General features: G+C 40.6%; 2 protein-coding genes across 2 annotated transcripts in view; both read left to right on the top strand.

Annotated features, from left to right (window-relative positions):
- WDR31 (WD repeat domain 31) overlaps window positions 1–17,456 on the top strand; it is a 29,120-nt gene extending 11,664 nt beyond the window's left edge. The window contains 3 exon segments of the mRNA XM_060199994.1: window positions 9,903–10,044; window positions 12,985–13,147; window positions 17,246–17,456. Of these exon segments, the coding sequence (XP_060055977.1) occupies window positions 9,903–10,044; window positions 12,985–13,147; window positions 17,246–17,406 (466 nt within the window). The 3' untranslated portion in view covers window positions 17,407–17,456.
- Window positions 17,457–24,019: 6,563 nt separating this feature from the next.
- Window positions 24,020–24,387, top strand: LOC103116796 (barrier-to-autointegration factor-like). Its single transcript, XM_060198958.1, has one exon. It carries the CDS (start codon window positions 24,103–24,105, stop codon window positions 24,361–24,363), a length of 261 nt encoding a protein of 86 aa, XP_060054941.1. The 5' UTR covers window positions 24,020–24,102; the 3' UTR covers window positions 24,364–24,387.
- Window positions 24,388–24,490: the final 103 nt, after the last annotated feature.

Raw genomic sequence — 24,490 nt, 5'->3', positions numbered from 1 at the left:
AGCAACAGTTGAAGGAAGCAACCATCACCAAGCCTGCCCTGAAAGAAGTTCTGAAAGGTCTCCTGTAAACAACCAGACCACCACAAATAGGACATATATCAAAACACTCTAAAACTCTACAAGAATGGCGTTAAAATATCTTCAATCTTTGATATCAATAAATGTCAATGGCCTGAATTCACCTATTAAAAGACACAGAGTAGGAAGATGGATCAGAAAACACAACCCAACAATATGTTGTCTACAGGAAAGTCACCTAACACAACAAGACAAACACAGACTTAAAGTGAAAGGATGGAAAACTATCATTCAAGCCAATGGCCCACAACAAAGGGCAGGAACAGCTATTCTCATATCTGACATGATAGACTTTAAAATAGATAAGATTAAAAAAGATAGGAATGGACACTACTTAATGCTCAGAGGATCAGTCAATCAAGAGGACTTAACAATTATTAATATCTGTGCACCCAATGAGAAGCCATCTAAATACATCAAACTTCTACTGAAAGAGCTACAGCAATATATTAACAGTAACACAATCATAGTAGGGGACTTCAACACCCCACTATCTCAACTTGACAGATCATCCAGGAAGAAAATCAGTAAAGACATAAGGGAGCTAAATGAAGAGATAGATAAACTAGAACTATTGGACATTTTCAGAGTCATTCATCCCAAGAAACTGGAATACACATTTTACTCAAATCCACATGGATCATTCTCAAGGATAGACCATATGTTAGGCCACAAAGACAGCATCAGCCAATTCAAGAGCATTGAAATCATCCCAAGCATCTTCTCAGACCACAGTGGAATTAAACTAACACTTAACAATCAACAAAAGATTAGTAACAGTCCCAAAATGTGGAAGCTCAACAGTACACTTCTTAACAACTTCTGGGTCAAAGAGGAAATCAAGGAAGAAATCAATATGTTTCGAGAGTTCAATGAAAATTAAGACACAAGCTATCAAAATATTTGGGACACAGCTAAAGCAGTCCTAAGAGGGAAGTTCATAGCTATACAAGCACACATTAGGAAACAAGAAAAGGCACAAATAAACAGCCTGATTGCACATCTCAAAGACCTAGAAGAAGAACAACAAAGGAATCCTAAAGCAACCAGAAGGACAGAAATTACTAAAGTTAGGGCAGAAATAAATAACATTGAGAATAGGAAAACCAAACAAAAATCAATGAAAGTAAATGTTGGTTCTTCGAAAGAGTAAACAAAATCGACAAACCTTTAGCCAGACTCACAAAACAAAAAAGGGAGAAGACCCAAATAAATCGGATAGTAAATGAAAGAGGAGAAATCACAACAGACACTGCAGAAATTCAACATATCATGCGAGGCTTCTATGAACAACTATATGCCACCAAGCTAGAGAACCTGGAAGAAATGGATGATTTCCTAGATACCTACCAACTTCCAAAACTAAGTAAAGAGGAAGTGGATAACATGAACAGGCCCATCACAGCTAATGAAATTGAAACAGTTATCAAAAATCTTCCCAAAAATAAAAGTCCTGGACCAGATGGTTTTACAAATGAATTCTACAAAACTTTCAAAGAACAACTAATACCTCTACTTTTAAAAGTCTTCCAGAAGATTGAAGACACTGGAATACTCCCTGCCAGCTTCTATGAAGCCAACATCACCCTGATACCAAAAGCAGACAGGGACACAACAAGAAAAGAAAACTACAGACCAATATCTCTGATGAACATAGATGTGAAAATATTGAACAAAATTCTAGCCAACCGGATACAGCAATATATCAAAAAGATTGTTCATCATGACCAAGTGGGGTTTATCCCAGGCATGCAAGGTTGGTTTAATATACGTAAATCAATCAATGTGATCCACCACATCAACAAAAGCAAGACCAAAAACCACATGGTCATATCAATAGATGCAGAGAAAGCCTTTGACAAAATACAACATCCCTTTATGATCAAAACACTACAAAAAATGGGAATAGATGGAAAATTCCTGAAGATAGTGGAGTCTATATATAGCAAACCTACAGCCAACATCATACTCAATGGTGAAAAACTGGAAGCATTTCCCCTCAGATCAGGTACTAGACAGGGCTGCCCACTATCACCATTACTATTCAACATAGTGTTGGAAGTTCTTGCCATAGCAATCAGGCAGGAGCAAGGAATTAAAGGAATACAGATTGGAAGAGAAGAAGTCAAACTCTCCTTATTTGCAGATGACATGATAGTATACATGGAAAAACCTAAGGAATCTAGCAAGAAGCTTTTGGAAATCATCAGGCAATACAGTAATGTGTCAGGTTATAAAATTAACATTCAAAAGTCAGTGGCATTCCTCTATGCAAACACTAAGTTAGAAGAAATTGAAATCCAGAAATCAGTTCCTTTTTCTATAGCAACAAAAACAATAAAATATCTAGGAATAAACCTAACCAAAGAAGTGAAAGACTTGTATACTGAAAATTATGAGTCACTACTCAAAGAAATTGAAAAAGACACAAAGAAGTGGAAAGATATTCCATGCTCATGGGTTGGAAGAATTAACATCATCAAAATGAATATATTACCCAGAGCCATCTACAAATTTAATGCTATCCCCATCAAGATCCCAAGCACATTTTTTAGGAGAATAGAACAAATGCTACAAATGTTTATCTGGAACCAGAAAAGACCTAGAATTGCCAAAACAATCTTGAGAAAAAAGAACAGAACCGGAGGCATCACACTGCCAGATCTCAAACTATATTATAGGGCCATTGTCATCAAAACTGCTTGGTACTGGAACATGAACAGACACACTGACCAGTGGAATAGAATTGAGAGCCCAGAAATGAGGCCCCACACCTATGGACATCTAATCTTTGACAAAGGGGCCCAGACTATTACATGGGGAAAGCAGAGTCTCTTCAACAAATGGTGTTGGAAACAATGGGTTGAAACATGCAGAAGAATGAAGCTGAATCACTGTATTTCACCAAATACAAAAGTAAATTCCAAGTGGATCAAGGACTTGGATGTTAGACCAGAAACTATCAGATACTTAGAGGAAAATATTGGAAGAACTTTTTTCCGCATAAATTTTAAAGACATTTTCAATGAAACGAATCCAATTACAAGGAAGGCTAAGGCAAGTATAAACCTATGGGACTACATCAAATTAAAAAGCTTCTTCACAGCAAAAGAAACCACTACCCAAATCAAGAGACCCCTCACAGAATGGGAGAAGATCTTTACATGCCATACATCAGATAAGAGTTTAATAACCAACATATATAAAGAGCTTACCAGACTCAACAACAAGACAACAAATAACCCCATCCAAAAATGGGGGGAGGAATTGGACAGAATATTCACCACAGAAGAGATCCAAAAGGCCGAGAAACACATGAAAAAATGCTCCAAGTCTCTCATTGTCAGAGAAATGCAAATCAAGACAACAATGAGATATCACTTCACTCCTGTGAGAATGTCACACATCAGAAAAGGTAACAGCAGCAAATGCTGGAGAGGGTGTGGGGTCAAAGGAACCCTCCTACACTGCTGGTGGGAATGTCAATTGGTCCAACCTCTGTGGAGAACAGTCTGGAGAACTCTCAGAAGGCTAGAAATGGACCTACCCTATGACCCTGCAATTCCCCTCCTGGGGATATATCCTAAGGAACCCAACACATCCATCCAAAAAGATCTGTGTACACATATGTTCTTGGCAGCACAATTTGTAATAGCCAAAACCTGGAAGCAACCCAGGTGTCCAACAACAGATGAGTGGCTGAGCAAGTTGTGGTATATATACACAATGGAATACTACTCAGCTGTAAAAAATGGTGACTTCACTGTTTTCAGCCGATCTTGGATGGACCTTGAAAAAATCATGTTGAGTGAAATAAGTCAGAAACAGAAGGATGAATACGGGATGATCTCACTCTCAGGCCGAAGTTGAAAAACAAGATTAGAAAAGAAAACACAAGTCGAACCTGAAATGGAATTGGAGTATTACACCAAAGTAAAAGACTCTGGGGTGGGTGGGTGGGTGGGGAGAATACAGGTCCATGAAAAATGATGAATGAAATAGTGGGGGTTGTATTGCTAAATGGGAATCTGGGGAATGTTATGCATGTAAAAAAAAAAAAAAAAAGTAGAAACGCAAAGCAGAAATTGAGTTTGGAGTATGGCACCAAAGTAAGAAAGCAGAAGTATACTAGAGTTTGCAGTGAGTACCTCCCTAACACTTCCTATCCACTTTTCCAAGCTTTGGGTCCATGATTGCTCAACAATTTGTTTGGCTTTGTATGTTAACTCTCTTTTTAGTCACCAGGTTCCAGGTGTCATCAGGATGCCGGCCAGACTTCCCTGGATTGAAGACACCACCAATGTGTCCTGGAGCTCAGCTTCCCCAGAGACCCATCCTACTAGGGAAAGAGAGAGGCAGACTGGGAGTATGGACCGACCAGTCAACGCCCATGTTCAGCGAGGAAGCAATTACAGAAGCCAGACCTTCTACCTTCTGCAACCCTCAATGACCCTGGGTCCATGCTCCCAGAGGGATAGAGAATGGGAAAGCTATCGGGGGAGGGGGTGGGATATGGAGATTGGGCGGTGGGAATTGTGTGGAGTTGTACCCCTCCTAAAATAAAAAATAAAATAAAATAAAGTAAAAAAAAAAAATAAATAAAGTGAAAGGATGGAAAACTATCATTCAAGCCAATGGCCCACAACAAAGGGCAGGAACAGCTATTCTCATATCTGACATGATAGACTTTAAAATAGATAAGATTAAAAAAGATAGGAATGGACACTACTTAATGCTCAGAGGATCAGTCAATCAAGAGGACTTAACAATTATTAATATCTGTGCACCCAATGAGAAGCCATCTAAATACATCAAACTTCTACTGAAAGAGCTACAGCAATATATTAACAGTAACACAATCATAGTAGGGGACTTCAACACCCCACTATCTCAACTTGACAGATCATCCAGGAAGAAAATCAGTAAAGACATAAGGGAGCTAAATGAAGAGATAGATAAACTAGAACTATTGGACATTTTCAGAGTCATTCATCCCAAGAAACTGGAATACACATTTTACTCAAATCCACATGGATCATTCTCAAGGATAGACCATATGTTAGGCCACAAAGACAGCATCAGCCAATTCAAGAGCATTGAAATCATCCCAAGCATCTTCTCAGACCACAGTGGAATTAAACTAACACTTAACAATCAACAAAAGATTAGTAACAGTCCCAAAATGTGGAAGCTCAACAGTACACTTCTTAACAACTTCTGGGTCAAAGAGGAAATCAAGGAAGAAATCAATATGTTTCGAGAGTTCAATGAAAATTAAGACACAAGCTATCAAAATATTTGGGACACAGCTAAAGCAGTCCTAAGAGGGAAGTTCATAGCTATACAAGCACACATTAGGAAACAAGAAAAGGCACAAATAAACAGCCTGATTGCACATCTCAAAGACCTAGAAGAAGAACAACAAAGGAATCCTAAAGCAACCAGAAGGACAGAAATTACTAAAGTTAGGGCAGAAATAAATAACATTGAGAATAGGAAAACCAAACAAAAATCAATGAAAGTAAATGTTGGTTCTTCGAAAGAGTAAACAAAATCGACAAACCTTTAGCCAGACTCACAAAACAAAAAAGGGAGAAGACCCAAATAAATCGGATAGTAAATGAAAGAGGAGAAATCACAACAGACACTGCAGAAATTCAACATATCATGCGAGGCTTCTATGAACAACTATATGCCACCAAGCTAGAGAACCTGGAAGAAATGGATGATTTCCTAGATACCTACCAACTTCCAAAACTAAGTAAAGAGGAAGTGGATAACATGAACAGGCCCATCACAGCTAATGAAATTGAAACAGTTATCAAAAATCTTCCCAAAAATAAAAGTCCTGGACCAGATGGTTTTACAAATGAATTCTACAAAACTTTCAAAGAACAACTAATACCTCTACTTTTAAAAGTCTTCCAGAAGATTGAAGACACTGGAATACTCCCTGCCAGCTTCTATGAAGCCAACATCACCCTGATACCAAAAGCAGACAGGGACACAACAAGAAAAGAAAACTACAGACCAATATCTCTGATGAACATAGATGTGAAAATATTGAACAAAATTCTAGCCAACCGGATACAGCAATATATCAAAAAGATTGTTCATCATGACCAAGTGGGGTTTATCCCAGGCATGCAAGGTTGGTTTAATATACGTAAATCAATCAATGTGATCCACCACATCAACAAAAGCAAGACCAAAAACCACATGGTCATATCAATAGATGCAGAGAAAGCCTTTGACAAAATACAACATCCCTTTATGATTAAAACACTACAAAAAATGGGAATAGATGGAAAATTCCTGAAGATAGTGGAGTCTATATATAGCAAACCTACAGCCAACATCATATTCAACGGTGAAAAACTGGAAGCATTTCCACTCAGATCAGATACTAGACAGGGCTGCCCACTATCACCATTACTATTCAACATAGTGTTGGAAGTTCTTGCCATAGCAATCAGGCAGGAGCAAGGAATTAAACGCATACAGATTGGAAGAGAAGAAGTCAAACTCTCCTTATTTGCAGATGACACAATAGTATACATGGAAAAACCTAAGGGATCCAGCAAGAAGCTTTTGGAAATCATCAGGCAATACAGTAATGTGTCAGGCTATAAAATTAACATTCAAAAGTCAGTGGCATTCCTCTATGCAAACACTAAGTTAGAAGAAATTGGAATCCAGAAATCAGTTCCTTTTTCTATAGCAACAAAAACAATAAAATATCTAGGAGGAAACCTAACCAAAGAAGTGAAAGACTTGTATACTGAAAATTATGAGTCACTACTCAAAGAAATTGAAAAAGACACAAAGAAGTGGAAAGATATTACATGTTCATGGGTTGGAAGAATTAACATCATCAAAATGAATCTATTACCCAGAGCCATCTACAGATTTAATGCTATCCCCATCAAGATCCCAAGCACATTTTTTAGGAGAATAGAAAAAATGCTACAAATGTTTATCTGGAACCAGAAAAGACCTAGAATTGCCAAAACAATCTTGAGAAAAAAGAACAGAACCGGAGGCATCACACTTCCAGATCTCAAACTGTATTATAGAGCCATTGTCATCAAAACTGCTTGGTACTGGAACATGAACAGACACACTGACCAGTGGAATAGAATTGAGAGCCCAGAAATGAGGCCCCACACCTATGGACATCTAATCTTTGACAAAGGGGCCCAGACTATTACATGGGGAAAGCAGAGTCTCTTCAACAAATGGTGTTGGAAACAATGGGTTGAAACATGCAGAAGAATGAAACTGAATCACTGTATTTCACCAAATACAAAAGTAAATTCCAAGTGGATCAAGGACTTGGATGTTAGACCAGAAACTATCAGATACTTAGAGGAAAATATTGGCAGAACTTTTTTCCGCATAAATTTTAAAGACATTTTCAATGAAACGAATCCAATTACAAGGAAGACTAAGGCAAGTATAAACCTATGGGACTACATCAAATTAAAAAGCTTCTTGACAGCAAAAGAAACCACTACCCAAATCAAGAGACCCCTCACAGAATGGGAGAAGATCTTTACATGCCATATATCAGATAAGAGTTTAATAACCAACATATATAAAGAGCTTGCCAGACTCAACAAGACAACAAATAACCCCATCCAAAAATGGGGGGAGGACTTGGACAGAATATTCACCACAGAAGAGATCCAAAAGGCCGAGAAACACATGAAAAAATGCTCCAAGTCTCTAATTGTCAGAGAAATGCAAATCAAGACTACAATGAGATATCACTTCACTCCTGTGAGAATGTCACACATCAGAAAAGGTAACAGCAGCAAATGCTGGAGAGGGTGTGGGGTCAAAGGAACTGCACTGCTGGTGGGAATGTCAATTGGTCCAATCTCTGTGGAGAACATTCTGGAGAACTCTCAGAAGGCTAGAAATGGACCTACCCTATGACCCTGCAATTCCTCTCCAGGGGATATATCCTAAGGAACCCAACACATACATCCAAAAAGATCTGTGTACACATATGTTCTTGGCAGCATAATTTGTAATAGCCAAAACCTGGAAGCAACCCAGGTGTCCAACAACAGATGAGTGGCTGAGCAAGTTGTGGTCTATATACACAATGGAATACTACTCAGCTATAAAAAATGGTGACTTCACTGTTTTCAGCCGATCTTGGATGGACCTTGAAAAAATCATGTTGAGTGAAATAAGCCAGAAACAGAAGGATGAATATGGGATGATCTCACTCTCAGGCCGAAGTTGAAAAACAAGATTAGAAAAGAAAACACAAGTCGAACCTGAAATGGAATTGGAGTATTACACCAAAGTAAAAGACTCTGGGGTGGGTGGGTGGGTGGGGAGAATACAGGTCCATGAAAAATGATGAATGAAATAGTGGAGGTTGTATTGTTAAATGGGAATCTGGGGAATGTTATGCATGTAAAAAAAAAAAAAAAAGAAGTAGAAACACAAAGCAGAAATTGACTGAGTTTGGAGTATGGCACCAAAGTAAGAAAGCAGAAGTATACTAGAGTTTGCAGTGAGTACCCTCCCTAACACTTCCTCTCCACTATTCCAAGCTTTGGGTCCATGATTGCTCAACAATTTGTTTGGCTTTGTATGTTAACTCTCTTTTCAGTCACCAGGTTCCAGATGCCATCAGGATGCTAGCCAGGCTTCCCTGGATTGAAGACCCCACCAATGTGTCTTGGAGCTCAGCTTCCCCAGAGACACACCCTACTAGGGAAAGAGAGAGGCAGACTGGGAGTATGGACCGACCAGTCAACGCCCATGTTCAGCGGGGAAGCAATTACGGAAGCCAGACCTTCTACCTTCTGCAACCCACAATGACCCTGAGTCCATGCTCCCAGCAGGATAGAGAATGGGGAAGCTACTGGGGAGGGGGTGGGATATGGAGATTGGGCGGTGGGAATTGTGTGGAGTTGTACCCCTCCTACCCTATGGTTTTGTTAAGTAATCCTTTCTTAAATAAAAAAAAATAATAAAAAAAAAGAAGTAGGAAGAATGAGGTAAAGTGGTAACAGTGATACAAGTTACAACTACCTTGTGGACCCCCCTGGCCTTGGTTGACCAAAGCCTGTAAACCTTCTTTAGTTTTATTTTGGGATAATGACTTCTTTCCTATGTCATAATACCTTTAAAAAAAATTTTAAACAGGGGGCTGGGCGGTTGCACAGTGAGTTAAGCACACATGGCGCAAAACGCAAGGACCCAGCTCAAGGATACCAATTTCGAGCCCCAGGCTTCCCACCTGCAGGGGGCTCATTTCATAGGCAGTGAATCAGGTTTGCAGGTGTCTCTCTCTCCCCTCTCTGTCTTTCCCATCTCTCTGGATTTGTCTCTGCCCTATCCAACAACAACAACAATGATAAACAACAAGGGCAACCAAAGGGAAAAAATAGCCTCCAGGAGCCGTGGATTCCTAGCGCAGGCATCCAGCCCCTTGGAGACAAAAAAAAAAAAAAAAAAAAGTTTAAACCACAGCTACAGAAATATACTCTTGTCCACTGAAAGCAGTATCCCCGTGAACCCAATTAACAAATTTACAGGTACAGTCAAGATGCTAGGTCTAAATTCCTATTAACTAGATCTCAAAATAGAACTCAGCTGTCATTCAGTTTGGCTATTTCCTGCCAGCTTGGTGGTCTGAAGCTGATCTGGTTCATGCATCTGTTTTTAGGTAGATTCTGACATTTATTTCTGACTGGACAAAGCAGCAAAGAGTCAAGACCTTTAGATTAGTGGATTTTTTCTAGGTGTATTTCAGACACATTTACATCAGACTCACTTTTTGATATAATTTCTTTCAGATTATGGGACAGTCGAGGGCTACAGGTAGCTCATGTATTTCCTGCAAAGCATCATATTCAGACCTACTGTGAGGTCAGTGAAGATGGACAGAAGTGTATTTCCTGCAGCAATGGCTTTGGAGGAGAAGGCTGTGAAGCCACGGTGAGAAACTGTGTGTGGTCCAAATGACTTGTTAATAAAGCAATTACTTTGTTCTTATGCCTATTCAAGTAGGCTCTCCTAAGTCCTCAGGCTTGCTTTGTTCCAAGAGTATTCCAGATGCTTCTTTCAATAAATGTTTATTACACAATAGAACATAATTTATGTGGTAGGGTGTATACCTTGCATTTGTATGACCTGGGTTTAAACCCTGGCATCACATGGGAGTGCCATGGCATTGGAGGGCTCTGGTGAAAAAGTTGACCTAGCAACAGTAAAATCATATATGCATAAGATCCTAGCTGTAAATATATATATATCCTAGCTGAATATATATGTATATAATATATATATTATATACATATATATTATATACATATAACAATATATATGTATATAATGCATACATTTATGGAGGTAGCTCACTCAGTAGAGCACATGCTTTATATTACATGAGATCTTTGGTTCTAGCCCCAGCACTACCTGGTAACACTATGGATAACACTAGAGGAGATCCATGGATGGTAGAGCAATACTAGATTGTATCCCCCCTCCAGTGTCTCTCTTATTAAAATATTTTCTTATTATCTATATTTATCTGGGCTAGAGACTGAGAAATTGAGAGGGTAGGAGAGGTAGAGAGGAAGAAAGACAGAGAGATACCTGCAACACTGCTTCACCACGTGCAAAACTTTCCCCTTGTAGATTGGGACCAAGGGCTCAAACTTGAGTCCTTGTGCATTGTAACATGTGTGCTCAACCAGGTGCACCACTGCACCAGCCCCCTGTGTCTCTCTTTAAATAAAAAATGAAAAAGTTCCACTTTGGTATCACAGATGTGAAAAGACCTTAGTTCATTCCCTGCTGTTCCATTTAATTCCAGGGCTCTATCCACCACTCCACCTCTTGGACCACACTAATGTTTCATTTAAAAAAATAATTATTATAATAAGGGCCAGGTGGTAGCATACTTGGTAGAGTGCACATATTTTAGTATGCAAGGACCCGTGTTCAAACCCATGGTTCCCACCTGCATGGGGGAAGCTATACAGGCAGTGAAACAGTGCTACAGGTATCTTTTTCTCTCTCCCTCCCCTTTCAATTTGTGTGTCTAGCCCAGATAAACAAACAAACAAACAAATAAATAAAATACTTAAAATGATAATATGCCAAAAGATAGCCTGCCTGCTAGAGGGCATACTTTACCATTTAGACCCTGGCCATCACAGAATATCTGCACAGGGGAAGCTTTACAAGTGGTGGAGTAGTGATTTGGTATCTCTTCTTCTCTTTCTGTCTTGCTATCTCTCATATTCTATATTAAAAAAAAAGTTCATCAGGAGCAATGGAGTCATGCAGGCTTGAAACTTCAGTAAGAACCCTGGTCACAAATATATGTGTCAGGATATGTGAGGAGGTAACACAGTAAACTTGCAAGCATGAGTTCCTAAGTTCGATCCCTGGCACTGTAATGCCAGAGTACAGTTTTGTCTTCTCACAATCTCTCAATAATAAAATATAAAATCTTATTTTTTTAAGTAGCCTGGAATGTGGCAAAATGGGTAAGCATGTGGTCTCAAGTTTGATCCCCAGAATCATATATGCCAGACTGATGTTCCTTTCTCTTCCTTTCCCTTTCTACCTCTCTAATAAACAAATTAATGAATAAGTATTTTTAAAATAATTAATGAAAAAATAATTAGCCTAGGACTCTCTGAAGTGGTCATAGAAAAAAAGATGGTAATGAGTGAAGTTAGGGAGGTGCTAAATACAAAACAAGCCTCTCGTGTTGGGCTGTTAGAAAAGTCATGATGTAGTTTTCTTTTTTTTTAAATTATTTATTTCTTTATTTTTCCTTTTGTCGCCCTTGTTTTTTATTGTTGTAGTTATTGGTGTCGTTCTTGTTAGATAGTACAGAGAGAAATGTAGAGATGAGGGGAAGACAGAGAGGGGGAGAGAAAGATAGACACCTGCAGACCTGCTTCACCGCCTGTGAAGCGACTCCCCTGCAGGTAGGGAGCCGGGGGGGCTCGAATCGGGATCCTTAAGCCAGTCCTCTCACTTCGCGCCACGTGCACTTAACCCTCTGCGCAACCACCAGACTCCCTCTTATGTATTTCTATACAAAAATATGTCATTGACTTCTGACAGTCTAGTAGATGCTAGTCTTCATGTACCAAGGTTCAGCATCTAGGCATTCTGTCAAAATGTCTGCATCCATACTTTTGAGAAGGTACAGCCAAAGAGGCTGCAGAACAGGATGTTTAAAAGAAAAGCTTTTTAGCATCAGGACAAAAAGAGAAGGTGCTACCAAGAAACTTATATAGACCCATAGGTGCCAGGAGGCTGACATAAGGCCACTCTTAAGCTATCATAAAAATAAGGGAACTCTGGAGTCAGGCGCAGCACGTGGCGCTAAGCGCAAGGAACGGGGTAAGGATACCGGTTCAAACCCCCGGCTCCCCACCTGTAGGGGGCTTGCTTTACAGATGGTGAAGCAGGTCTGTAGGTGTCTTATCTTTCTCTCCTCCTCTCTCCCCTCCTCTCTCCATTTTTCTCTGTCCTATCTAACAAAGACGACATCAATAACAACAACAGTAATAACTACAACAACAATAAAAAGAAAGGGCAAGAAAAGGGAAAATAAATAAATACAAAAAAATTAATTAGAAAAATAAAGCAACTCAATACTGTCTCTAACACTAAGGAAGGCAAGGGTTGTTCACCAGGGTTGTTTGAGATAAAGAGGATAGTCATTGAATGGATAGATGGTTTGTTGTGAGAATGCATAGTGTGAAAATAAGGACAAGGGCTACTTGAGTAGCCATATTGGAGGGAATAAATGGATCAGGAGAGGGTGGAGAGATGGGTACCAAAGCATGATGTATGCATGGAGCTTGAGAAATATAGATGTGTGAGTTGGTCCATGTCATTACTTTGTAGTTGTGGGACCTGAGGCAAACACGGAACAGAATATGTGAATATAAGGGGCATTTCCAGACCGTTGCATCCTGTGTCTTTCTACCAAGAGTGTTGTCCTTGGTGCCTGCAATTGCTACCTCATCACATGATTGCAAGGTGAAGGTTTGGAGCCAAGATAATGGAGGTAAGAAGCATATTGTTAGAAACAAACCCTATTGTTAGTCCTCCTAAAAAATACATGAAGTTGTCCCCAGCTCCCTACATGAAGGGGTCACTTCACAAGCAGTGAAGCAGGTCTGCAGGTGTCTCTCTCTTTCTCCCTTTCTGTTTCCTCCTCCTCTCTCAATTTCTCTCTGTTCTATCCAATAATAAAAAAAAAGGTCTGTTGTAGCAATGGATTCATAGTATAGGCACTGAGACCCAGCAACAACCCTGGAAGCAAAAAAAAAAAAAAAAAATACTGAAGTTGTTATGGAGGCTCTGAAGTCTCAGGTTCAATCACCCACACTAACATAATCCGGAAATGTACAGTTCTTTGGAAAAAAAATACATGAAGTCCTAGAGATTTCCTTAAAACTTTTTCTTTCCATTTCTCAACAGATAAAGTCACCTATATCCTAGCACTTTCCAGTCATTAAAATATAACACAAGAGATAATGTCTTTGTTCAGTAACTGGCTAGAAGCTGTCACCATGTTATACAGATTCATTCCAGAGAGCTCAATGTATTTGGCTCTTATATTATTCTGCCTGATATTGCTCATAAGGTTTCAACTTGGGCTTTTTGGATAAAATAACAACAGTTAATACTTTTTAAAATCTTTCTTTATTTATTGGATAGAGACAGCCAGAAATCAAGAGGGAAGGGGGTAGATAGAGAGGAAGAGAGACAGAGAGACACCTGCAGCACTGCTTCACCACTCCTGAAGCTTTCCCTCTGCAAGTGGGGACTGGGGACTCGAACCTGGGTCCTTGCGCATTGTAACGTGCACTCAATCAGGTACGCCGCCACCTGGCCCCAACAAAAATTAACACTTTAAAATCCACTTTTCATGGGCCAGCAGGCGGCTCATCAATAGAGTGCACACGTCACCAGGCATGAGGACCCTTGAAATAACTAGGAGAGGGGGCAGAGAAAAAAAAGAGCATGAACAGAACATAGAAAGCTTCCATCTAGCCAGTGGGGATTAAACCAAAACCCTGCAGGCAGATCGTGAAGGTAGCAAGCTTCCATCTAACCAGTGCATATTAAACCAATACCCTGCAGGCAGGGCAGGTCTCAGGCAAAACAGTGATTATGTAAATAGACCACAACATCAAGCAATGCAGCAGACCTGGCGTAATGAACAACAGACCCTGGTTTGAGCCGCAGTCCATCACATAGGAGCACCTTTAGGGAGGAAGCTTCAAAAGGGAGTGTGGAGATGTTGTGGTGTTTCTTCTCTCTTATGTATTGCTACTTCTCTCTCTGGAAAAAAAAAAAAAAGAATGGCTTCTGGGAGTTGTAGAGTGGTGTCGACACTGAGCACCTGGAACAACTCTGGTGGCAATAACTATATATATGTTCATTTGTCAGGGTCTAAAATTAGCCCCATTTGAGGGTGAGGTGGAGAAAGGATAGTGACATAAAGACTTCATCTTATTTTAACATGCAACAAAGGTTTGAGATTATAGTGAGATCATGACCCTTCAAAGCACGAGGTAAAAAGATGTTGTAGGGAGGGCCCAGGTGGTGACTCACCTGGTTGAGTGCTCAAGGAACTGGGTTCTAACTCTCAGTCCTCACCTGCAGGGAGAAAGCTTTGCAGATGTCTTTCTCACTCCCTCTCTATCTTCTCCTCCTTATCTTGATTTCTGTCTGTCTCTATCAAATAAATAAATAAAATATTTTAAAAATATGTTTTAGGGAACACAACTCCGTAGGGTCCTTTATGAAGTGGTGTGCTGGGTCATAGTAAGAGTACTTACACAATAAATATTGGCAAATGCTATGAATAAAGATTGCTGGGTTTCCTCTTATCAGAAAGCTGATTTGCCAGAATCCAACATGGCACATTGCATCCTCTATGCTCTTCTGTCTTAGATACAAAATTCTGCCACAACAGGAAAACTATTAATTTAGAGACCCTCAAGCTGGCCCATACCCCTAACAATAGTTTTACAGAAATTTGCTTCCCAGTAAGGGAGGTAGGATGTCCCCTCAGGAAACTATGTCCACTTTAATTGGCGGTCATAGTCTGAGGCACATAAGCCAGGCTTTCACAGTAAGGGCAACTCTGCCATCCCCCACCTGTAGCTGCCTTTTCTACATGTCCAGGTGTAACTGTTTTAAGTAATAAGGAAAGCAGATACTTTAGAGTCAGTGTTCACAGATTTGTGGTCAGGGACAATAACATCTGAAAGTGCCACCCTACCCAAGAGGGATGTGTCTTACTGTTGTTAAAAATGTAGTCTGTGAGGGGGGCAAGCACTGGTGGACCCAGTTGAGCTCACATGTTAGCATGCACAAGGACCTGTGTTTAAGCCCCCACTCTTCATCTGCAAGGCAGAAGCTCCAGGAGTGGTGAAGCAGTGCTGCAGGTATCTCTCTGTCACTCTGTCTCCTTAATTTCTCTGTCTCTATCCAATAAATATTTTTTAAATTTTGTTTATAAAAAGGAAGCACTGATAAAAACCACAGGATAAGAGAGGTACAACTCCACACAGTTCCCACCATCAAAACTCTGTATCCCATTCCCTCCCCTGATAGCTTTCCTATTGTTTATCCCTCTGGGAGTATGGACCCAAGGTCATTATGAGGTGAAGAAGGTGGAAGGTCTGGCTTCTGCAATTGCTTCCCCGCTGTTGACAGGTCAATCCATACTCCCAGCCTGCCTCTCTCTTTCCCTAGTGGGGCGGGGCTCTGGGGAAGCAGGTCTCCAGGATACATTGGTGAGGTTGTCTGCCCAGGGAAGTCCGGTTAGCATCATGTTAGCTTCTAGAACCTGGTGACTGAAAAAAGAGTTAACATATCAATACAAACAAATTGCTGACTAATCATGAACCTAAAGGCTGGAATAGTTCAGATGAAGATTTGGGGGTAGATAGTAGGCCTATTTTAGTTATATTCCAAAGGGCCCATGACTATACCAGTTTTTTTTTTTTTTTTTCCTGACCCTGACATCTGATATGCAGGTAGATCCAAGTTATTGTCTGGGGAGATGATGTCATGGCTGGAAAAAGGACCAGAAAGCTACATCAGGGAAGATAAATATTTTTTTTTAAAGAGAGAGATAGGGGCCAGGTGTTGGTGCATCTGGTTGAGTGCACATGTTGCAATGCACAAGGACCCAGGTTCGAGCCCCCATCCCCCACCTGCAGGGGGAAAGCTTTGCGAATGGTGAAGCAGGGTTGCAGGTGTCTTTCTGTCTCTTTCCCTCTCTGTCTCCCCCTTCCTCTTGATTTATGACTGTCTCTATCCAATAAATAAATAAAGATAATTTTTTTTAAAAAAAGAGAGAAAGATAGAGAGGGAGAGCAACAGAGAGACACCTGCAGCACTGCTTTACCACTCATGAAGCTTTCCCCCTGCAGGTGGAACTGGGAGCTTGAACCCAGGCCCTTGCACATTGTACACTATAACATATGCTTTCCCATGTGTACTACTGCCCATCCCCTCCCTCTCTACCTCTCCCCTCCCTCTCAATTTCTTTCTGCCCTAGCCAATTAAAAAATATAACAATAATAATAATAAGAAGAAGAAGGACAAATGCAGTCTGTGAAATGCAAATAAAGGGAGAGGGGGTTAGCTGAAGCCCCTAGACTGCCCCTTGACAGATTCTCCCTACCTCTGCCCTCCCCCCTTTTTTGGAAGTAACATTTTATCCTTTACAGTCCACTGTATTTTTTTTTTTCATAAGAGAAAGGCCAGAACACTTCTCAACTATGGCATATTTGGTGCTGGGGATCTAATTTAAGGCCTCAGGAATGCAAATTTTGTTCTTTACAACTAGTTGTACACACACATACACACATACACACACACCTAAAATGGCCTTCTAGGTGAGACCCCAATGATCTGAATGTACTACTAGGTATTGTATAACCTGTTTGACCATCTGCCATTCTCTTGCTATCTTGGAATTCATCCAATTACTGACACTCCTGATTTTTTTTTACATTGCTCTACGACATGTGGTGATGCCTCCCTCAGCTGGGTAAATACCTACAGCAAATGTTTTGTTTATATGTCTTTCTCAAACAATGTCCTGGTTTAACCTGCTGGTCTCTCCTTCCTCCCTCAGCTTGCCTTTTCACCTTGTCTCTTGATGGATCAGGACCTTTGACTTCCCTAGCTGTTGGTGATATCCTCTCCTTACTGTGTGCAAGTTTCAACAGAGGTATTCACTTACTCAGAGTGGACCACAGCCAAGGGCTGGAGCTGCAGGAAGTGGCAACATTCTGAGCCCAAGAGATATTCCTTAGACAATAGCAAACTATGGATCCTCCTCAGCATGACTGTGTGCTTTTCCATATTATCTTGTGGGGAGATATTGTGGGTGATATTCTTCAATTAGGTCTGCTTAGAAGGTATCTCAGTATTAGAAGTCAGTTTTTATTGCAGTGGTTCAAAATCAGGTGCAGGGATTGTGCAGTGGAGCACCGGGTTAAGCATACATAGTACAAAATCAGGTATAGAATTTTGAAACATGGACTAAGCATAAAATTCTCACTCTAGATTAACTCCAAATGCAGTTAAGTGAGCTTTTGCAACTGCTCTTCAAAAGTAAATTTTATGGTTCAAAATGATGATGTAGGTATAAGAATGACAGGTATTAGTCTGTGAAAGTTAGAAGTCTTGAAGATGCCATCCCAAGGAAAAAGCAATTCTGGAAAAGGGGAGGGGAAGCAACCTGTGGAAGTAGCAATACTGTTAAGACTCAGGATCCCAAGGTAAAGGCCCACATTTGCTGTGGCAAAAACTTGGAGAAATCATGAAATCCATGGGAAAAGTCTGGAGTGCGGTACTATGAAGTGACCACTGAATATAGTGAAGATAAAACCAGGCAAGGAGGTGACTTGGGTTAGATGATCAAAGTGTTATTGGTGAGACCATTTTAAGATGCTGCATTTGTCTTGCCTGTAATTGGGCTGGATAAACTTGTGTTTACAAAGTCTCTAGTAAAGACAAAATTTGGATATCATTATTATGGTTGGGGTGATAAAAATGTGTGAAAGATAGGAAAAGGGAAAGTGGAGGAATGGAGAGAAATTCTGTTTTGGCTGCCTCAAAATTATTGAGATAGAAAAGAATAGTGCAGCTCCACAGAAGAAATGGACTGTAGACTTGAAGACTATATATATGAAATTCATTTTATTTTTTAGAGATATGCAGAGAGAGACACACACAGAGAGAAACACCAGAGCACTGATCAGCTCTGGCTTATGGTGGTGCAGGGGGTTGAACCTGGGACTTTGGAGCCTCAGGCATGAGAGTCTGCATAACTATTATGCTATTTCCCCCACCCTGGACTGTAGACTTGAGAATAAGCTCCAGGAAGAATACATTTCCCACCATGTGAAGAATTAAAGTGAGAGCTAGAAAGCAAAGAACCTTGGTTTCTACACAAAATCACAAGAGTGGGAGGTGGCTAAGCCCTACCTGTGCTTGGCGCTTTCTCTATTAATGGCAAGGCTAACAACCTCAGGGCTTTGCCCAGAATTATAGGAGCCATCAAGACTATTCCATAGAGAAGAAAATGGAAGAACTGGGAGATTGTTCACCTGGTAAAGCATGTACTTAATCAAATGTGAAAGGATCCAGACTCAAGCCCCTGGCACCACATGGGAGCATCATGCCCTGGGGAAACTTTATGAGCACTGGAGCACTTCTGTGGTATCTCTCCTCTCTCTGCCTCTCTCCTCCATAATTAAAAGGGGGAGACCACCAAGAGTAGTGTAATTGTGCAAGTATAAAGCAAAAGAGGGGGCTGGGCGGTAACCCAGCGGGTTAAGCACACATGGTGCAAAGCACAAGGATGGCATAAGGATCCCGTTTGAGTACCCAGCTCCCCACCTACAGGTGGGTCGCTTAGCAAGTAGTGAAGCAGGTTTGCAGATGTCTATCTTTCTCTCCCCCTTTCTGTCTTCCCCTCCTCTCTCAATTCCTCTCTGTCCTATCCAACAACAACAGCTATAACAATAAACCACAACAAGGGCAACGACAAGAGCAACAAAATGGGAAAAATAGCCTCCAGGAGCAGTGGATTTGTAGTGCTGGCACCGAGGCCCAGCAAAAACCCTGGGGGCAAAAATAAAATAAAATATTGCAAAAGCAAAGAAAATGGAGAAGTTTTGAGATTAAGGCTAAAAAGTCTTCATTTGTATATTTTCTTATTTTGTTTTATATAAACTCTTGTGAATGGTCACAGCAGAACACAGTGATCTCAGGGAAAATCCTAGGGTATACTGATGTACTATAGATACTATAACTCTCTTCATTCTAGAGAGGAGACAGGCAGTAAATCAGATAATCAAAATAATATGCTGGGAGAGGGTCCTAGGGAAGATGAGTTGAAATGACTTTGCTAAAAGGAAGGTATTTATCAATAAAATTGTTTCCTTAAGCACATGTGCTTGATGTAAAAAAATTCCTTATCTGGCCTGGGAAGATAGCATAATTATGCAAAAAACTTTTATGCCTGTGTTCTGCTGTGACCATTCACAAGCTCTGAGGTTCCATGTTCAATCCCTAGCACCACTATAAGCCAGAGTTGAGCAGTACTCTGGTCTCTCTCTTTCGTTAAAATAAACATGGGAGTCAGGCGTAGCACAGCAGGTTAAGCGCAGGTGGCGCAAAGCACAAGGACCAGCTTAAGGATCCCAGTTCAAGCCCCTGGCTCCCCACCTGCAGGGGAATCGCTTCACAGGTGGTGAAGCAGGTCTGCAGGTGTCTATCTTTCTCTCCCTCTCACTGTCTTCCACTCCTCTCTCCATTTCTCTCTGTCCTATCCAACAATAATGACAGCAATAACAACAATGATAAACAACAAGGGCAACAAAAGGGAAAATAAGTAAATAGAAAAAAAATTTTTTTAACTTTAAAAAATTGTTTAATTCCTTACCTGTGCAGCTTAAATAGGATACATATAGATACGAATATTTTGTAGGGTATTTTCATTTTGCATGCCCCAATGAGGTGTTCTCAACACCTAAAATACCTTTCCAGGCTACCAAAATGCATTTATTTGCTTATTGAACACTGTAGAGACTTCCCTTTTAAAATCATATAAAGGAGGGTTGGGGAGATAATGGAGTGGTTTTGGAAAAGGCTTTATGCTTGAGGCACCAAAGGTCCCGGGTTCAACCCTCCAGCACCACCATAAGGCAAAACTGAACAGTCTCTGGTAAAAATTAATTTAAAAAATCATATAAAGGGGAGTCGGGCAGTAGTGCAGTGGGTTAAGCACAGGTAGCGCAAGCCTCAAGGACAGGCGTAAGGATCCCGGTTCGAGCCCCTGGCTCCCCACATGCAGGGGAGTCACTTCACAAGCGGTGAAGCAGGTCTGCAAGTGTTTTTCTTTCTCTCCCCCTCTCTGTCTTTCCCTCCTCTCTCCATTTCTCTGTCCTATCCAACAACAACGACAACAATAATAACTACAATAATAAAAAGCAGCAAGGGCAACAAAAGGGAATAAATAAATATATTTTAAAAATCATATAAAGGAATTCCCCAGAGATAGTTGATTTTCTTCCCCAAAAGTCTATAAGATATGCTTGGAAATTTAAAGAAAGTTATGTGTTTACTTATGTATTTACAACTTTCATATATAGCTGCCCCCCCCCACTACCACCTCCTTCTAGTTGCCCCTTGATTTTTGTCCTGGGATTGGTTCCAGGACCCTGTTGATACCAAAATCTGCAAATTCTCAAGGACCTTATATAAATTAGTTCAATAAATACATAACATTTATATATCACCTATGAACATTGTCTCATGTCTTAGCAACTGCTATGATTTTATTTTAGTTAAATTTTTGTTGCATTAATTTTGGTTTATAACATTGTATAAGATTCAGATGTATAGTAGTCTGTGAACTGGTGGACTTGTAGACGTGAGATCCCAAATTCAATCCCTAGGGGCTGGGATATAGCACACTTCCCCTAGGTTTAAGCCTCAGTCACTAGAGGGAGCACTATGCACAAGGAGAAGTGGTGAAGCAGTGCTGTGGTGTCTCCTTTTACCCCTCTTCCTGCTCTCCTGTTTCTTTTCCCTTTTTCTCTTCCCCTTCCCCTTCCCCTTCCCTCCTCCCCCTCCCCCTCCGTCTTCTTCTTCTTCTTCTTCTTCTTCTTCTTCTTCTTCTTCTTCTTCTTCTTCTTCTTCTTCTTCTTCTTCTTCTTCTTTTCTTCTTCTTCTCCATTTTATTTATTCATTTATTTTTTACCAGAGCGCTGATCAGCTCTGGCATATGGTGGTGTAGGGGATAAAACCTGGGACTTTGAAGCCTCAGACATGAAAGTCTGTTTGCATACCCATTATGCTATCTACCCCTGACCCTCCTCCTCCTCCTTTTTTCCTACTCCCCCTCCTCCTCCTTCTTTTAACTTATTTATTTATTTTTAGATAGCAACAAAAAGGCAGAAAGGCAAAGAGAAAATGAAAGAGATAATAGCACCAGAGCTTCCTTCAATGTGGTGGGTTGTAGGCGCCTATTTGACCAAGTGAGCTATTTGACTGGCCCTTTCCCTCTCTGTTTCTACCTGTAATTGAAAGGAAGTGGTGGTGGGGACTGCTGGGAGTGATGCCCCAGTGGCAAATAAATAGATCAGATGTTCAGCATGTTTATATACTACATCATGATCATCACCAAAAATTCATTTTCCATTCATCACCATAATTCAACCCCTTTGCCCATTTCACCCTCCCATTTCTCTTGCCTCTGGTGACCACAAATCTGTTCTCTGTAAGTTTGCTTTTGGAGCCCTGTGGTGGTGCTCCTGGTTGAGTGTACTATTACAGTGTGCAAGGACCTGAGTTCAAGCCTCTAGTCCCCACCTGCATAGGGGAAGCTTCATGAGTGGTGAAACAATGCTATAGATCTCTCTCTCTCTCTCCCTCATTATTATTAACCAGAGTACACTGCTCAGCCTTGGTGCTGGGGATTGAACCTGGAACCTTGGAACCTCAGGCATGAGAATCTGTTTGCATAACCATTATGCTATCTACTACCACTCTTCTCTCCCCTTTTTAATATCCCTTCTCAATCTCTGCCTCTACCCAAAATAAATGAAAATCTTTTTTCAAAGTTTATTTTTGTTTTTCTTATAAACTTTGAATTATATAAGATCAAATACTTATAATCTTGTTATATATTTTAGATAATAATGTGATTACTTATAATGTCAAATGCAATGTAAATATTTTTACACTATATTGTTTAGGAAATAGTGACTATGTATGTTTCAGCATAGGTCTCATTAGTTAGGACTCACCTAATTAATGCTTGGTTGAATACATGGATGTGGATTCCCTGAATACAGAGGACCAGCCATTTATTTAAGGAAGATGAGTGATAATTATTAATGGCTTTCGTTTGCAATTTGACATGGGAATTACAAGTATAGAACTCAATTTCTTTTGGTGTTTTTAATTTTTAACACCTAGGAAAAGAAACTGAACATTTTTTAATGCCTTTGGTAAGTGTAATTATTGAAGAACAGAACTGACTGCCAGTTGAAACTGGCACTTCTTGGCACAGTCTGCCCAACTAGGATCATATTTCCATCAAGGCACAGATGTGAAAGTCAGTTCTTGTCAATGGACTATGAGGGGAAGTATTGTATCTAACTCCTACGTTTTTAATGTGTTAGTTCAGTATTGTCCCTTCGGGTCCCTTCACTAGCTGCAATGCAGGTTTCCAGTAGCAACTTCTGTTGAGGACATAATGATGGAACAACTAAAGAGAAGGAATTTGGGGCCCTGAGTAACCTTGATGAGCTGAGCTGCTCCATTAGTCAGACCAGCTGGACTGTGACCTGAGAAAGAACTGACCTTCATTCTTTAAGCCACTGCTTATCTTTAAACTTGTGATTTATGTAAAACAGTTATAAACAGTTTCAGGCATCTTAAGTTTATTGCTCATTGCAGTACACAGACTGAACACAGTCTCCTAACTTTTATCTACCCCTCCAGTTCTGTCTGTGAAGGAATTAGTAAAAACACGAATTGGGGAGTCCGGCAGTAGCGCAGCGGGTTAGTGGCACAAAGCACAAGGACTGGCGTTAGGATCTGGGTCCCCACCTGCAGGGGAGTTGCTTCACAAGTGGTGAAGTAGGTCTGTAGGTGTCTATGTTTCTCTCCCCCTCTCTGTCTTCCCCTCCTCTCTCTATTTCTCTCTGTACTATCCAACAATGATGACATCAATAATAACTACAATAAAACAAGGGCAACAAAAGGGAATGAATAAATATTAAAACAACAACAAAAATATGAATTGGTTTTATCAGTGCTTTATGTAAATCTGTCGTTATGGTAGATGAGAAATGTGGCCACCCATTTCTCCCACCCTTGAATTTAGAACTCTTTGCAGTAGGACTTATCAAGAAGTAAGGTCAGTTTCTCCTCTCTGCTCAAATTTGCACTGGTCTTTTGAGTTGATTTGACCAACAAATGCAGAGGAGTGGACACCATTCTAGAATGCTACTCTGGGATCTCCTTGCAAGGGAGATGACCTAAGCCACAGAAGGAAAACCAAGAACCACCAAAAAATATCAGATAAGTTCACCTGGGACCTTCCAGTCTAGTCAAATTTCCAACTGAGAGGAAATTAGAAAAAAAGCTGCTCAACTGTCTTACATAATCATGAGAAATAATGAATTATTTTCAAACACTTAGGTTTTGGAATGGCTTACTGTAAAGGCCTAAATTATTAGTAGATTTCTGTGTAACAAGTACGCAATTTAATTTTTGGTCAGGTATCTTTTTCTCAGTGTTTATGAGACTGAATCATAATTGTGCATGCTGTTAATATCATTACTTCCCATTGCTGTATGGTATGTGTAAAAATATAATTTGCCCACTGAAAATTGGATAGTGAGGGAGCAGCCGGCTGGTGGGAGGAGCCATTAGGTGGAGCAGAGCTGCTGGTGAAGCCTGAGCACAATGACAACATCCCAGAAGCACCGAGACTTTGTGGCGGAGTCCATGGGGGAGAAGCCGGTGGGCAGCCTGGCTGGGATCGGTGAAATCCTGGGCAAGAAACTGGAGGAATGGGGCTTTGACAAGGCCCTTGGCCAGTTCCTGGTGCTGAAGAATGACGAAGACCTCTTCCAGGAGTGGCTGAAGGACATGTGCGGTGCCAATGCCAAGCAGTCCCTGGACTGCTTAGGCTGCCTCTGGGAGTGGTGTGATGCCTTCTTGTGATGCTGCCTGGGGGCCCCCAGCCCCAGCACAGAGCACTTCCTTCCTGTACTGCAGAGGAGTCACTTGCAAAGTTCACACAGTATGCAGCAGATTCTGAATAGGAGCACAGGTTTGTAGACATGCAGGC

The sequence above is a fragment of the Erinaceus europaeus genome, chromosome 10 (assembly GCF_950295315.1).
Source record: "Erinaceus europaeus chromosome 10, mEriEur2.1, whole genome shotgun sequence".
NCBI lineage: Eukaryota > Metazoa > Chordata > Mammalia > Eulipotyphla > Erinaceidae > Erinaceus > Erinaceus europaeus.
Note: the sequence above shows the minus strand (reverse complement) of the source record. Positions and strands in the feature narration are given on the sequence as shown.